Genomic DNA, 16,777 nt, shown 5'->3' on the forward strand with positions numbered 1-16,777 from the left:
TTGCAGCGCTCGCTGTCTCTCGCTCTGGCTCTGACTCTCCTCTGGTTATGCAACAGAGAATCCGAGCCCCGACACGGCTAGTTTGTTTTTGGACTTTGGGGCTACCTGACAAAATATTTGCATAAAAATCCACAACCCACACGCCCACTCGCGACGAATACTTCGACAGGCAACCATTTTTATGTTGCTTGTTAGTTTTCAGCTTTTCCATAGTTGTTTTTCGCAGGAGGGCGGAGGGGAGGGGAGAGCACACGGCACAAACAAACGTAAATTGATGCAATTTTTCACTCGCCCTTAATCCGTTTGAATTTGGGTGAAAATTTTAAAGCGTTTGCCACCCGAAAAGTTGGATCGGCACGTTTCAATTCAGCAAAGTTTTGCCCAAGTAAATAATCCCCAATGAAGTTCAAGCGGTTTGTTGGTCGGAGGGTGGCGGGCGGCGGTCGGACAGGCAAATGAATGAAATGTTGCTTAGGCCGTTCTCCTTTCTGCTTCTGGCTCTGACATGCATGCTAGTCCTCCGTGTCACCTCCAGAGCGATGGCCGAGAGTCAATAACAGCCAGAATAAACTGTAATAAGTTTCAAGGGCCAACAACATTGTGTCCATGGCCTGAAGCCGCCCATTCGGACCCAGACCCAGGGCCAGACATAGTCATTCATTTCAAGTGGGTGGCGTTGCCTGCTGCTTTGGCATTAATTGAAATTCACAGCCCTCGCTGATTTGCCGCTGCAACACGGGGCATATGCGTGACGCCAGCCAAGCGAACCTGCCAACAACTCCAGCTTCCGCCTCCGCCTTTCAGCTGGTCCGTCCGACGCTCCAGTTCTAGCTCCAGCTCCAGCGCCCGGGGGGGCAGGAGGTGGCACAAGGTACAAGGCACAAGGCACAAGAAGAAAATAAAATTCTCGCCCTGGGCTGAACGACGGTGTCGGAAGCGTGCCTAAAATGTTTAAGCATTTCGGGAATTGTTGCATGCAATTGCTGGAAAATGTTTCGCACGCAAGGCGTCGTCGACACCATCCCAGAATGGCGGCAAGTCCGAGCAGGTGTAAATTTTCAGTGCGCACAAATTATTTTAGATTATGTGCTGCCGCATCGGGCACGGGACGGGAGAGTGCGAGTCGGAAGTCGGAGTTTAGTTCTGTTTTATGGAGCGCTAAGTGTGTGTGGCCGCCATTTGCATATAGAAATGTTTCCATGCGGCTTACTTAAAGGACATGTGTGCCACAATTAAGCACTTTGTTGGTTTGCAATTAGAGAAAGTTGTGAAAGCGTATGCCAACGCAAACGCAAGCGCCAAGACATATACATCCGAGAGTATATGTTGGGGTTTGAAAGCCAACAATTTGTGGAATTCAGAGGAAAACGGGAAAACTTTTAGAAAACTCCAACAAAGAACCCCTTTCCCCGAACCCATTTCCCTGTAAAAACCCATAAAAGCTCTGTGTGTGGGTGTAGCCTAACCCTAACCCCAACCCACTCCACATACATACACATACTCGTGCATATTTGACGTTTAATGACAGCAAGGGGGGGGCAGGCTCTCAAAGTATTTGTGCTGCAAATTGTTGCATACATTGTGGCGTAGCCGATGGGAACTGGAACGGGAAAGCGATCCGCATCAACTGTTGCCTTTCGCTGGTCCACTGAGCAGGACAAACAAAACTGGCTCTGGAAGCAGCAGTATATTCCTTTGAATTCACCCTCCACTGTGCCCCTTAATTGCAATTTGCTTAAATGTGTGGGACAATATCTTTCAGTGAACCGCCCCCTCCACCACATATTCGGTTGTTTACAAGCCAACAAAATGCAGTGCATCCCTCAGCGGTTGCAGAGTTGCTTAGGCGAGCTTTTAAACCCATCGCCTCCCCACGCACCATCCACCCATATGCACCATCTCTGTTCAATGATTTTCAATTTGTTTGCGTCAAAGGGGAGCAGCGACGGCAACGGCAACGGCAGCAGCAGAACGAAACTGTACCGAGCTGCAAAATATGCCAAGCGTCATGACAACCCCCATCGGGGCTGTTGTACCGTTTATCTGGGGCGCCATGCACGGCCACGCCCTGGTCCGTACTCGCACTGGTGCAGCCTCCAAGCCCCTCTCTAGCTCCAACTACCCCTTGCCTTCTTCCTACAGCAGCAACAGCAGTGCTGTTTTTGCGACTCGTGCGCCCCCGTCCTGTCATGTGACATTAATTTTCCCCATCGCAGTTTTCCTCAACGTTCTCTGGAATATCCTTCCCGGCTATGGGCCCCCAAACAGTTGGCGTTCACGTCTCGCATAAACATTTCCATAAGCAGCTTCAAAATTGAATTTGTTTTCATAAGCAAAACTATTATGCTGACAAAGAGTTGTCCCTGGATGTGACATGAAACGAGAACGAACCTTCCTCCCCTCCCGCCCTCTGCTCCTGGTGGAAAAGAGTGTGAGGAAAGTGCCGCTGCTGTATGCCAGGGAAAAGCGTAGGGCAGGGGTCTGGTCTGATGAGCTGTGGGTTGATTATGTGACAACGCGCCTGATTGGTTTTTAATGCGCCCAAACTCTCTCCCTATCTGACTGGCAGTTTTCAGGCGGCAGGGCAGGATAGCGGATGGTTTCAGTGCAGTTTTTCAGAAACTTTTCCAGAACTAAACTGAAATTCAATGCGCTTTATCCAGGAGAGGAAATGCCATTGCTTATCAGAAAGAAATCGCAGGGTGGCGCAGAGCCACCTCCGGGCAATGAGCCAATTTATATGCGATACGTTCCGCACTCCCTCCCCAGCTACACTCCTCGAACCCGTTCTAGTAGGAGAAATTAGCCTAGAGACCCGATAAGCAGGGTTAGCAGAAACCGCCAAGGCGCAAAATGAGGGAAAAGGATTGCGGAACTGCTGGCCGGAGTGGGTGCTGGTGCCGGCTGCAAATAAATTTACGCTTAATTCCCATGAGCTTAATTACATTTACGGCGGATTTGAATAATACAAACGCATGTAATTGCTGTGTGCTGTGCTTCTGCATCCTTCTGCGCGGGCGCGGCACTTCTTTCCGGCTTCCCTCTGTCTGGGCCTGGGGTTATGGCCAAGTGCAAACATGGGCGAAAAACAGGCAACAGACAACAGGAATAACTGCCAGGAAGAACAAATACGCAGAACGTTGACGCCGGGCAAGGACAAGTAGTAGAACGGGGACGAGCACGAGCACGAGCACGAGCACGTGCACGAGCATGAGGTGGAGGTGGAGGTATAATTAGTATAACAATAGTCTCTAACATAATTAGAGACGCCAAATGGCATTTAAGTTGTGTGCCACTGTGTGCCATGGGCCCACAACGGCGCACCGATAAGGCCATGTGTATAAGGATTTATAATATAATTCATAATCACACACACCCCCCATGCTGTTGTGTGTGTGTGTTCTTTGCAAATTGAAGCTGGCGTTGGCCGGACCCAGACTTGGCCTCAGTCTGAGGTTTGCTCTTGGCCTCGCCTAATTATCGCATTGGTCAACATTTCGAAGCTTTTCTTTAATGGCATGCAAACACACACACACACGCCCACACATGCAATCAGACAGAATGTTCGCGAGTAATATGCTCGACGGATTTGATTTTAGTGGACTGTATTTATTTTGTTCTTGTCCAGTTCGATGTCTATTTGGTACATAGTTGAAAGTGCTTGATTGGATCGGTTGGATCTTCCCTCCAAACGATTCTCTGAAAATCTCGATGCTTATTGTAGACCCATATTTGGCGGAACATTTTCACAATATCCTCTGAGAATACAGCAAACAGATCGCGTTGAATGCTCGGCCCTGTAAAGAGAGTGTCGTTCAAAGTCTTACCATTGGCGTCGCGGAATGACCCGTCGAAAACTACTCGGAGTTTTCGACCCAACACAGTACAGACACCCACTTATAGGATCCGGTCATCTGGTCAGCAAAGAGTAACTGGGAATGCACTCAAATTCTTGGACAATCCACAAGCTTCTTGAGTTACTCAATCCCAGAACTACATATGTAGTGCCCTTCAACGTACATATGCACATATAAACACATATATTCTGTGTGGCTACATTTGCTGAAGAGAAAATATTACGGGGAGGCTGGCACTTGCTCGAGCGTTATGTCGTGAGGGCCATCGATATCCCTCAACTTTATTGGCTGGTTGGATCCTTGTTGTTTGTTGAGCAACGACTGGATGACGACGAGTGTATTCACTTTATGGGAAAGCAGGTTGCTGCTCCTCCCCCATACGACATTTTGAAGCGTTTTTCTAGTTAATGGCTCTCCTTCGTCTGCAAACAAATGCCATGGACATATCTACAGTGGAATTACCACTGAATATTTATGATTTCCACTGAAACTTCCCAACTAACTGGCGACCCATTAATCAAAGTTCCGCCCGTCGAAGTTATACTGTACGTACATTCATACATAAGTGGAATAAATATACTACATACATACAAACTCTTTTATCATATTAAACAAAGTGCCCCAGCAATGCGCAGGCTACGCCGCTCTCATAACGAATTCGTTCACGTTACTTAGTTTCTGCTTTGATAAAGTTTCTGGCTTTTTGTTCGACTGCCCCGCTGCTGGCGATACGATACGATAGATAGATGTGGCCCCGGATTTTCCCTAGTTGTACTTTATTATAATAAGTCTTTATTTATGAATATTATTTAAGATTAGTTATGATTACAACGGTCGCTGTGCTTTAAGTATATTTTGATTAATACAGATATTTGCGCTCGTAATTTGCGTGTGGCTGAGTGCATGATGCAATTATACAAGGTGGTCTCGTCGGCAAAAGTTAGTCCCTTAACGTATGCTAGCAATAAGTGCGAGTGAAGGGCACATAGTATAGTGAGTGTGAGTGAGACGGTATATGTTGATGTTGATTAACCCGTGGGTTTTAAAATTTTAAAATAAAATGATTTTACTGATATATTAATATTTAAATTTTATGCAGCTATTAATAATTTTTCTTCAACATTTTTAGTTATATTAAAATGTTCTTTTACATAATATATAAAGATTACTTCTAATTCTGTGGTATTTTTTTTATATGCTTTTATAATTTTGTTGTTGTCGGGACATAAGGGTTAAGAATATATCAAAAAATTCGTCCGTGAACAACCTTCATCATCAACAAGGAAGCATGTACTGACGATAAGGGACAACACGAACGAACTTCGGCTCCCGACGAGACCACCTTGTATAATTGCATCATGGCTGAGTGAGACTTTGGCACCGAATTAAATGGCGTCGATCGTTGAGGCTGTGTTCTCTCCTCTCTTTGTTCGACGGCCGCTTCTAGTCTCTCTCTCTGTTACTTCCTCTGTTATCTCTACAGACTCTGTTGCTCTCCCACCAAATCCCACATAGATAAGTGGGGAAAAGCGAAAATCGATAGTGCCATAAAAAATACAACAAACAGCAGCAAAGAAAAGCGAACGAAGCAAGGCTAAGTACAGAGTGCAGCAGCTGGGGGACAGTTTTGATATTGTAATTTGCGAAATTGCACGATTCTGGGCGGGCGCTGAAGTTGGGGCTGGCAAAAAATGCTAGTGGCAGACGCATTAGCAAAATTTACAATTAATTGCTGTGGAAAATTATACAAAAGTACGAAGCGGCGGACAAAAAGGCGGCCACCAAGCCAAACCGCCTTTTGCCGTCAGCCAGATGCACAAATTAATTACAAATTATTAGGAGTCGAAGCGAGAGGCCAAAAAAGCTGCAGAGCCACCAGCCAATGTCCTGCATAAATTAACCAAATTAGTTACAAAGTGGAGCTGGCTTATCGCCCTTCGCTCAAAATTATGCCAAGGAACGTTACACACAAAAAACTGTTCAACATAAAGCTTTTTATAGAAGAAAATTAAAGAGGGAAAGCCAGTATTGCTTTAGACGGTAATCTGGTCCTATCTCAGGCGAGGGGGGATTACGAGCCAGCGAACCAATTGAGAATGCAATCAAAACGGCAAACAATAAAGCCTTCAATAATACCGCAGACGCTGCTGAATTGCCTGGCATTTCTGGGCACCGACTTCGGGGAAGGAAGTTGGGCGGAAGTTTAAAGCAGCGCGGTGCGAGTACGCCTGTGGCCAGTGCTCTGCGATCTAACAGTGTCTTCCGCGCAAGCCAGCCCGTCTTCGGGCTCGTGATTGAAGATAATCGACGCAATATTGCGTGGAGTGGCAAAGTTTCCATATCCCTGGTCCACCTCCCACTCCTACCTACCACTGCCACTGCCACCACCCTGAAGCAGCAACTACATTGAAACATTTTTGGTTCAATAGTTTCCATTCGGACTATTGGACTGGTGTCCATTAGCGCTCGTTAGTGGGTCAGCAGTGGAGCCCTGGAGCGGTTCACCCATCCGGCGACAGCGACATTGTTCTTGTTCGACACGCCATCTAGCGACAGCCATATCATCGCCTTCGCATCCTCCACCGCCGTAGTCGTTAGCTGCGTGCGCCGTATGCCCCGCTGTTGACAACAATTTGATTGATCGTCCTTGATTGATTGATGCGCGCAGGATGCGGAAACGGAGGAGATGCTTCCTCTTAGGGATGCGGAGACGGACAGTCGGACAGACGGCAACTTTAAAACCATTTGCAACTTTTATTGATACTCGACGTGGATTTAATTATGCCCAGCATTCGATTCCCGCAAGAGCCGCTGGGCTTCGAGTGGGTTTTTCTGGCGTGCCATCCCAATGACCGCAACATGACACAATTTGACATTTTCAATTTATTGAATTTATTGAATTACCATAAACTACAAGCGACACAATTTATATTTTTGGTCATTCGGAATGCGGTTGCCTGGTTATTCTTGTTATTCTTGTTGTGCTGACTACCCCGATCTCCGAACCTCTCTCGACGGCTTTCCCGGTATTGTTATTGGATTTCACCATGAATTTATGGTGGGAAAGATGCTGTGTTTTTGTCGGTTGGCACATCTAGATTTACGGCCCGACAGTCACGAAACAGCAAAAGGTTTATGGGTGAAAATGTTACGAAAAAAACGTTAATTAAATTAAGTTTGGCTACCGCAGAACGGAGCAATAATGAAACCATCAAAAAGTGCATTAGGCGAACAAATATTGGGGAAAATGGGCAAAAGGCAAGGGAAAAGCAAACGAAATGCGCTGTCAATCAGGAAAAGTAAGGCACAACAATCGGGCCAGAAGATAAATAAAATGCGGAGGACCGTCGTTGTAATGCCACGAAATTAAGCCACTCCACGGGCCAGAGGCCATATGCATACTATATTTTGTATACCCGACTGTGTGTTTTTTTTGGGCATACAGCGGCGTTGGCCAGGGCAGGCATAAATGCAAACAAACGAAGTCGAGCACCCCATCGCAGCATTCGCATCGCCATATCTTTGAATGAGTATGAGTACTTATGCAAATATTCATTCGTTCCCAAATGACTCCGAGGGAGTGTGTGTCGTATTAACTAAGTGATTGGCCGTCTTTGCCCGTGGATGAGGATGTGGATGGCCCGAGGACGGATGTGCGTTTAATGAACGCCCACATAAATCTTTGAGTGACTCGGATCCGCTGATCCCATGGAAAACAGTCTTTGGGACAAGGGGCCATAAATATGTCAAGTGAAACGCTTCCCCCTCCCCTCGCATAAAATGCATACACACACATATGTACATCCCCATTGGTATTTTTATGTATTTTTAAGTGCTTCGCCATCATACTGCCACTTGCAAATATACCACAAAAGTGTAATACTATGTCGTGCGGCACGACATCTGCTGCGAGTGGTGCTGCCTCTGATGCTGCTGCTGCTGCTCGTGGGCGTGGCACGGCTCGTATTGGAGAGTCAGAAGCGGAACATTTAAAAATAAAATGCGCACACGGTCGAAGAAGGCGAAGAAGGAGGAGGCCCATGCGCACATTTTATTTTAGCCACTTTTGAAATATATTTTTAGCCACCCGCACCACCGCCACAGCCGACAGCCGACCTGCAATTAAAATTAATTTATTTGTCAATTATTGGCCATTGAAAGCATTTATTTTAATTATGGTGCAAATTTGTTCGGCTTCGTCGTGTGCTCTGCCGAGAGCAGAAATTATTCAAATGGCCATTTCATATTTTTATGACACTCTCTGACGGTGTGGGTGGGTTGTCATAATCTGCTGCCTTGTTGCTCGATTAAGAAAACGAGCCATAATTTAAATTGCTGCAGGTGGGGACAACATTAGCAAAGTACTCTATTAAAAGGCTCTTTGGGTCGATCCAAAGATCGCCACAGGCAGCTCTACCACAAGGATGCACTAAAAACAAAAGACCCCAACCCCCCGCACTCACAATGATTTTACTCGTATTTCTCCCCTGCCCGACCGGCTTCGACGATTACAATGAAAATTGCGTTCATTGAAAATTATGCAAATCGCCGGGCAATAACAAGACAATGGGAAAAGCAGAAAAAAAAAAACGTCGATAAACGAAACGTCAAGGGGAAACGTCAAGGGGAAACGTCAAGGGAAAACGTGAAAATCTTGCCAGATACAGCTGGTCTGTTCACGTCATCAACGTTACCCACTTTATGGAAATGTTAATGGAGCGCCGTGGAGATACGCGCCGCGAGAAAACGCAATTGAAAATTCATGCAAGACAAAAAATTTAAATTGCTTTTTGGTTGGAAAACAGAACCGAAATTGATAAATCCCTCGCAAAATATTTTCCACATTGAGATGCAAATATGGCCAGGCAGGCCGCTTTTGATCTATTTTGTTGCACGAGCGCGGCCACCAAGCCATTGTATTATTTTGTAATTGAACTTGGGCCGCCGCTACCCCATTCCGATGGTAATTAATTTTATAGTTTGCATTTCATCAAAAACTGCTTTTCATCCCCGCCGCCCCGACCAATTTCCACACGAACACAATGATTGATTCGTACGTCCGAATTTGATTTGTGTTCGGTTTTGCAGTCGTGTTTCTGCTTCGTATATGTGTGCTCGGCTTCGGTGCTTGTATTCGTGTTCAGTAAAAGCTGTGTGTGTTTGTGCTGGGAATCGTGTTTGGATTAGTGTTGGTAAACGGTTGTAGTTTCAAATGTACTTACGGCTATCAAGCATAACAACATTTTCGGGTATAGAAAACAGCGACTTACCTGCAAGTAAGAAGTAAGAAAATATATAGTTAATGATCTGTGCAACAGTCGCCAGCGGCACACAAAAATATTTAACAATTCGAACAGTGAGTGAGTAGTACAAGAATTCAATTTGAACAGTGCTTAGTGACAAATGTTGACTCGGGGGAAAATGTGAACTGGGAATTGTACAACACTGGAGGCAGGCAGTCAGCTGTCAGTTGTGAAAAAACGACTATGATGTCATCACTTTTTTCTGCCAACTCATGACTACCGAAATTTTACTTGTCGATGTGTGCGTGTCCCCTTTGCACTGCAAAAGACGCGATAAGCTGATTATTCCACTTGCTTACCGTTCGATTGGAAACCGCAGCCATTATAGGCCTGGTTCATCGGCTGCCGCTTGCGGTAGGCAATCGGAGTGGGCCCCATGTGGCCCCCGCCGGCGCCGCCGCCGCCGGCACCCATCAAGGGGCCGGCAGCGATGTGGGTCTGCACGTAATTGAAGTTGCCCTTGTTGCCGCCGAACTTGCGCAGCTGCGGCACGACAGCGCCATGCACCAGCTGCACGTGTTGCGGCTGCTGCAGCGGCTGGGCCGGCAGCAGCTGAGACTGCTGCTGCAACTGAGCCGACTGCCACAGGAAGGCAGTGGCATTGGCGTTCAAGTTATTCATGACTCCCGACACAAAAAACGCAAGCCGAACGAAAGAAAATAACGTAAAGAACGAAAAGTCCACAAAATCGGCGATCAAAAAAAAAAACTTTACAAAAAAGTTCACAACCGAAAAAAAAAATCAAGCAGCAAAACAGTTTCACTAACACAATCTCAACACAAATTTTTTCTTTACGGTTTTTTGTTCGTTTTTTCGATTTTTTTTGGTTTTCTTTTTATTTCGTTAGTTTGTTTTCCGAGTTAAATCCGTTCACCTCGACGATTTGGAGTCTAATGATTTCGGAGCTCGTATTTCCTTGACTAGAAAACCAATCCGGCCTACTATGTGTTTTATCAAATTTTGAAACTGTTCTATGTGTTCTGCCCCCCCCTCCCGACAAAAGCAATCGTGAAGTAAATATCGATATGCAGCCTGAGACAGTAATACTCGCATTCGATAGAAAGCGAAGAAGAAGTTGCCGGGTCGGAGGGTGGTAACTCTTTTCGTCGCAAAGCGAACGAAAGATTGAGAGGAAACGGGTTGTTGTGAATAATGGAAATTCGTGAAAATTGATGGCCATCGCAGGAATATCAAGGAGGCATTGCCGTTTGCTGTCACAAAGAGTTAATTCGGAGTGTTGTTGGTGGAAGGGGCAAATTCCTTAAAGCTGTTTTCCCCATTTGCAGTTCTTAAACAAAAGACACTTTGTCGCCGCGGCACAGTTGCCGGGCGAGAAAGAAATATGGCACATGACAAAGCAAAAAAGTTGCTGTTGCCAAAAAGCCGTAGCGTGGCCATCCCCACACCCCGCTCGGTTGCAAACGCAGCCCTTCGTTCCTCTGTCCCGCTGCCTTGGAAGAGTGCGCACCCAGAATGACTCGACAAGGAATGCATTTGTGTCTGCCTCGGCTTTTGTCGGTGTGCATGTGTGCGTGTACGTGTGAGTGGCAGTGTGTGAGTGCGGAACGTGGCCATTGTGGCAAGTGCCAGGGAATGCCATACGAATGAGAAGTCCATTTGGTGGATGCGGCAAGCTGTGGATGAGTGCGAGACCGGGACGAATACTTTTGGTGCAACAGCAACCCAAACAAAGGCGGCGGACAAAACTTTAACCGCAAAAGTTTTTATTTACTGGCTGTAGGGATTTTCCTCTCGGAGAATCCGCAGCAGGTGAAGCAACTTCTTGCTCGGTGCGTGGCCAGAAAAACATCAAAGTTGCATTAAGTGGCAGCCTGGAAGGCACATTAGGCAAAACACGAAAAAGACAACAAAAAACCCTTTCATTGTGTTTGCCAGCCAAATGAAATGCCTTAAATGTACCTACAACTGACAGCTACCTAGAGAAAACTGTCATTTTGATGGAAGCATTTATTGAAATAATTTAACCATTTGGTGCCCTCCTACATATATGTATGTGTGCTTTGAGTCCATCACTCTCGAGAGGTGGAAAGCGCTCGTGTAGAATCGCAAAATGGATTGCCTAATGAGAGCAGAAGTGCATTTCATTAAGCCTAGTCTAAGAGCAGGGACCGAGCTTCGCTCTTAGCCCCACTTGACCCAATTCCCCGTCCTCTTGGCCCTGGGGTTAGAGTGCGTTAATTGCTGGCACTGCCAAAGCTTCGAATGGGTTGACAGAAAGACGCGACTGACTCGGGCTCAAGGCTCAAGTGTTTTGGGCACTAACCGATTTACTGAATTATGCAACTGTCTGGTGAAAGGAGGGGGATGGGAATTGGAGCCTTTCGACCATAGATCTCTTACAAGCCATTAGGTATGCATGGGCCGGCCATCTATTTCTGTTGCAGATCCCATCAGCATCCGAGGCGCATTTGTGCTGCTCAATCATTGAATTCCTTTCGATTGCCAAGAATAGAACACAACAATGGGCCCACATTCGACAATGCAATGGCACAGTGGACACAAACACACAGAACAGGAATTTTTAATGAAGTGTATCTAATATTGAAATTAATTAAACCCAGCAACAGCAAACGACAGCAGTTCGGGCAGTTCAGCATCAGCCTCAGCAACAGCACCACCAGGGAGGGATCTGCCGTGGCGGTGGCGGTTGGGGGATTTCCCTCATCGTTGCCTTCACAGGTGACAGCACAAGTTCAAGGCGTTGAGGAAAAACAGCAACTCAGCTGGTTGCCACTTGCCCCCATTCATTTGCTCCTTCGTTCATTCATTCATTATGCTTATTAGGTTTTGCTGTCAGCGGGTGTCGGAAGACACGGAGGGAGCAAGAGGAAAGGAGAGGAGAGAGTTTTGTGTATTGTTTTTCTGGCATATTTATGGCATACCATACCCATACCTACATACCACATACAGACACAAAGCAGACAAAATCATCAGTCTGCGTTTAAAATTAATTACATTAAAATGTCGTCCACATTCTCGCGGCTATCTCAAGGCTATCCCCTCGGTGTCTGTGTCGTATATCATAGATTCTACATATTAATTACTGAATGAAAATCCTAGAAATCCGCCTAGAACGACACCATTTCGCATCTCTACTTCCTCCTGCGAGTACGAATATGTGTACTGGCCGCGGCTCAACAATTTCCGCAAAGAAAATTTCACTTTTCTGCCTGACATGTGACGACTATGGACATAAATGGGGGACGCGGAAAGGAGATGCGGGTGCTTCACCTCCAAAGACAGCGCCAAAAATGTGTGAAAGTTGCCCGAGAGTTTGTCGTGCAATTAGAGCAACATGCAACTGCGACTGCGACGACGACGACGTCCAAAAGTGGACGACGACAGCTCTAGGAAACTGGCGATTTGGCTGGGAAATGCGTTTTCCGCTGGCGATGGCACAACTTGAAAATCAAGTTTTACAATCTTGTTGCTGATGCTTCTGCTGTTGCTGGAGGGGAGTAGAATGCCCATGGTCAGGCCAGGCCAGGAAATGGTACAGCAACAATCAGGCGGCCAAAAGCGGTTTCCACCAACTCAACGTGTTTTTCGCTGCCTTTTCTTCTACTATTCGGTTTCTCTTCCTTTCTGACGACGATGCTGGTGCTGATGCCGATACAAGCAAATCGAACGAAATCGAAATCAATTTCGGAATGTGCGTGGTGGCCATGGAGCCATTGAACCGCGCTCATCAGGAGCCATTGGCCATTGGCCATCATCGCTATCATATCGTATCGGATCGTCGTGGAGAATAGCGCGTTATGTAAGCATCGGAAAACCCGTCGAGGCACATCTAGTGCGACGTTTATTTGTTTGTTTTCCATTGAAGCAGCGCCAATACGAATGCTACACATACGTATAGACGAGTGCGTGAGTGGGGAAACATTGTTGCGGCGAAAGTTTTCATCTGGCTCTGGCTTCAAACTCCAGTTGCGCGTGCCACCAGACACTGGGGAGGACATGGTGCCTGACCATCGTATTTGATAGCTCTTGGCCAACATGAGCCATCAAAACTGGAGCACAACTGCCAACCGCCGCATGTTTCTTTGGCTGTGGCTGTGGCAGTGGCACTGGCACTGGCATCCGAAGGAAGAATGTGGCCAACAGGAAGTACAGCAGTAATGCGGTGCGAAAACGGCAAAATTGGCGAAATAGGAAATGGAAAATGGAATATTGCGAGCACAAGTGGATGGAGAGATGGAAATTCGATTTGACCACAACTCCTTGAAAGCGCATTCAAAACTGATGAAATGAACCTCTTCCACTCCGCCGAACAAAGAACAAGGAAAGGCATTGGTAGTGGGGCAGTCGGAAGATATAACGATCCTAAGTATGACTGGACTATTCCAAGTATTCGACGACTAATTGAGTTCCCATGCCTTGGGTAAATGGTGCTATTTCAAATGAACAAATCCGCAGATAATCTAATAATCTAATAAGCCGCGAACATAAATCTGCACATAAATATTCGGGCCGTCATCTTTCTGTCAGCTGAAATGAATGCATTAATTGTCGAGCACCGGGCCAGAATGTGAAATATGCCTCAGAGAGACATATACACATGTACATATATACTCGTGGACAGATTTCAACGCCACGGCGAAAGAAATTGCACAGAAAAGATCTCTCTGCAGCGTTGAAATATCGTAAACAAATTCAGATTCGGATTGGGATTCTGATTCAGAATCCGATTCTGCTATATACAGATACAGATGCGGAGATGAAGGTGCATTTATAGAACACTAAGCATAGATCATTGCGATTTAAGTGCCCGAATATTTGCCAGCAGCCTCAAGCCAAAAGTAAACAAATAAACCAGAGAGAGAGGGACAGAGAGACACAATTGAGAAGCAGCGAGCAACCATATGCATATTTTTGCCAATTTTATTCGCCATGAATTCCATTCTAAAGAATTTCATTGAAAACAGCCACACGCAATCAAAAAGGAGAAAGATAGAATATCGTGTGCTATATGTGGGGAAACGGGAATAATGAAAATGGAAAATGTATACAGACAGTTTGGACTCCGGAGAGAAGCGGAGAGAGTCCGACACCTCAATTATCAGTTTTCATTAATTGCATTTCGCATCGAGTGTTGCTCCCCAATTTGTTCGCTCTGTTGTCTGGCTCTGTGTGGGGGATGATGGCCATTTTCCGGCAATCCGGTTTTCAAGTGCGAGGCAAGGTCAATGCCAGCCAATGGAGGATCGGATCGGATTGGGAAGTGTAATGCCATTTGAGGATCGGAATCGTTGTATAATCGTTTGCTGGTGGGTGCTGTAATTGTGGCAGTGGGACCGTGACCGCTCTCACAGGAGTATTTGCTTATGGGGCTTATGTAAGTCGCAGAATGCCCAACGCTTGCTTGATTATAGGTAAGCCTAAGGCGTGTCTAAGCGTTTCTTTCCACAACGAATCGAATCGGAGCATAGACCGATACAGTCAACAGCACAGCAAATATTCATTCCATTTCTAATTCCATTCTATACTCCAAACGTGAAGGTGAATGCCATAGGAGGATTGGTAAATGGAAATGGTAAAATATATTGGAAAAGTCTAGAGAATTGTGTGACATGATCTCCATTGCAGAAGCAATCTCTGTGGCTGCTGCTCCTTCTGGGCACAACAACTGGACTGCTGGACGTGGAGGCTAGAAGCCACCGTAGTCGCACTCGCATTCAACGGCGAGATGAAGGTGGTGTAGACCCCCCAATCGACGTAGCGACAATTCCGAAACCTAATGTTATTAAGCACTCGGGGGAACTGTGTGCGCCAGAAGTTACCAAGGACGAGCTGATGGAGGTAACAATTTTGGGAGCCACCAAGGTGATCATCAAGCAGGTGGAAAAGCACAGCTTAGATCAGCCGATGAGCACGGATGTGGTGACCTCCATCAGTGAATTGGTGATGAAGGAACTCTTGGCCGGTGGTGCCATCCAGAACATGATTGACAAGCTGCACGTGTGGTGTACTGTCAACAGGCCACCATTTGTTCCGCAACCCACGGAGGAACCAACGACACCAGACCCAGAAGGCCCGTATGTCCCTCCTGCTGAGCCTGAACCGGAGCCTGAACCGGAGCCTGAACCTGAGCCTGAACCTGAGCCTGAGCCAGAACCTGAACCTGAGCCTGAACCTGAGCCAGAACCTGAGCCTGAACCTGAGCCTGAACCAGAGCCTGAACCGGAGCCTGAACCGGAGCCTGAACCTGAACCAACAGGCGTAAATTCGGACTACGACATCTTTGGCAGTAAGTCTTGCCAGGGAGAGGCTTGCTAGGTAGACTCTCCAGCGTCAACCGCGAATTGGCATGACATCAGCTGGCTGTGCCTGATCGAAAATGGGAAGGTCAAGTGCTATTCGTACCACTACGATGCCAATAAGGAGATATCTGTGGAGGAAGTGGAGTTTTACGATGTGAATGGCCGGACGCTCGCCAGACATCGGTAACAGGTCGCGCGCCCGCCTTCACAGGAGGTCAAAGCACAAGAACCGGAAGCTGAAGCACGGCTCGCGCCGGAACAAGGCCAGGCTCGGCAAGCGTCGGGCCAAGCCCGGCCACCGTCGGTACAAGCACGGCAAACGCCGGACCAAGACCAGCAACCGTCGGAAAAGGGCCAAGACAGCCAAAGTAGCAGCCGAATCTCAAGTGCTGCATTCAATAAAGTAAACCTGATGTGAGCGTGGCTTTGTGGGCTTCTCTCCACAGCACACTGGGCGGAATTCCCAAATAAGTGGCATAAAGTCGAATAAAGCAGATATCGGGCTCAAACTTGGTGTATTTAATAAATATAGCACTCTAAATATTTGAACAAAATTTTAAGTTCATCTGACCACGCCTACCGCAATAGCCCATATATGGCAACAAGGCGAATACGTGATCACAAAGGAACGTCATGAGAGCTATAAAAAAGTACTACAATTTTAAGGGAATTTATTATTCTGTTGTAATTTTGATGTAATAGTGGTAAATATAAAAATATAAAACAAATATTTTTATAAACAATTCTTATTATGATCAAATTCTTATTCTACTATTTAACTATTTCTAATAATTTAGCTGATCTAAAAGTTCAAAGTACCGCAAGAGCCGCAAAAAGCCGCAAACCGGATTATTACTTACTTTTAATACACACTTTCTACTTTATTTTAACATACATTACATAACGCACAAACACGCAGAAGGTAAGTTTTTACTCCACACAAAACGAACACATTGGTTTGGTTTTCTTTTTTTTTTTTTGGACAATACAAAACAATTAATGACGGAGCTGACCCTGCCCGTAGTTTGGCCACCTTCATTATGCTGATATGCGAGTGGCCCTTCTTCCTCGGAACATGGTCTGCCACGATGGGTGATGAGCGGGAAGGTCGCAAACAATGGAGATTACCCCCTAAGCCTTCGTCGTCATGGGTAACAGCTTTCGAGAGCAGCGCGTCTAGACCACCTCAACTACCATTATGGAATAAACAACATTGCGGCAGCAATGGCAGATGTGTCTGTGATGCTAACCCAGCGTAACCCCCCCTTGTTTTTTGTTATTCAATCTACATACCCGGGCCTTTAAAATCCATATTTCACAATATTTTATTTTTGCA

The 16,777-nt window shown here is 46.3% G+C and overlaps 2 protein-coding genes across 16 annotated transcripts in view; one reads left to right on the forward strand and one right to left on the reverse strand.

The window, feature by feature from the left end:
- The window catches only part of LOC117185934 (heterogeneous nuclear ribonucleoprotein L-like), a 193,468-nt gene that overhangs the window by 11,262 nt on the left and 165,429 nt on the right, over positions 1-16,777 (reverse strand). For 6 of the 15 annotated variants that reach the window (XM_033398670.1, XM_033398666.1, XM_033398660.1 and 3 more), the window contains one exon: positions 9,080-9,127. The exons of 7 other annotated variants lie outside the window; for them this stretch is intronic. In XM_033398670.1, coding sequence (XP_033254561.1) covers positions 9,080-9,127 — 48 coding nt within the window. Of the gene's footprint in view, positions 1-9,079; positions 9,128-9,459; positions 10,058-16,777 lie in introns of those variants that run through there. 2 more of the 15 variants (XM_033398672.1, XM_033398673.1) reach the window with 2 other exon arrangements.
- Positions 14,604-15,479, forward strand: LOC117194032 (protein TsetseEP-like). Its single transcript, XM_033398674.1, has 2 exons — positions 14,604-14,714; positions 14,768-15,479. The coding sequence occupies exons 1-2, from the start codon at positions 14,706-14,708 to the stop codon at positions 15,455-15,457; spliced, it is 699 nt and encodes a 232-aa protein (XP_033254565.1). The 5' UTR covers positions 14,604-14,705; the 3' UTR covers positions 15,458-15,479.

The sequence above is a fragment of the Drosophila miranda genome (genome assembly GCF_003369915.1).
Source record: "Drosophila miranda strain MSH22 chromosome Y unlocalized genomic scaffold, D.miranda_PacBio2.1 Contig_Y2_pilon, whole genome shotgun sequence".
Taxonomy (NCBI): Eukaryota; Metazoa; Arthropoda; class Insecta; order Diptera; family Drosophilidae; genus Drosophila; species Drosophila miranda.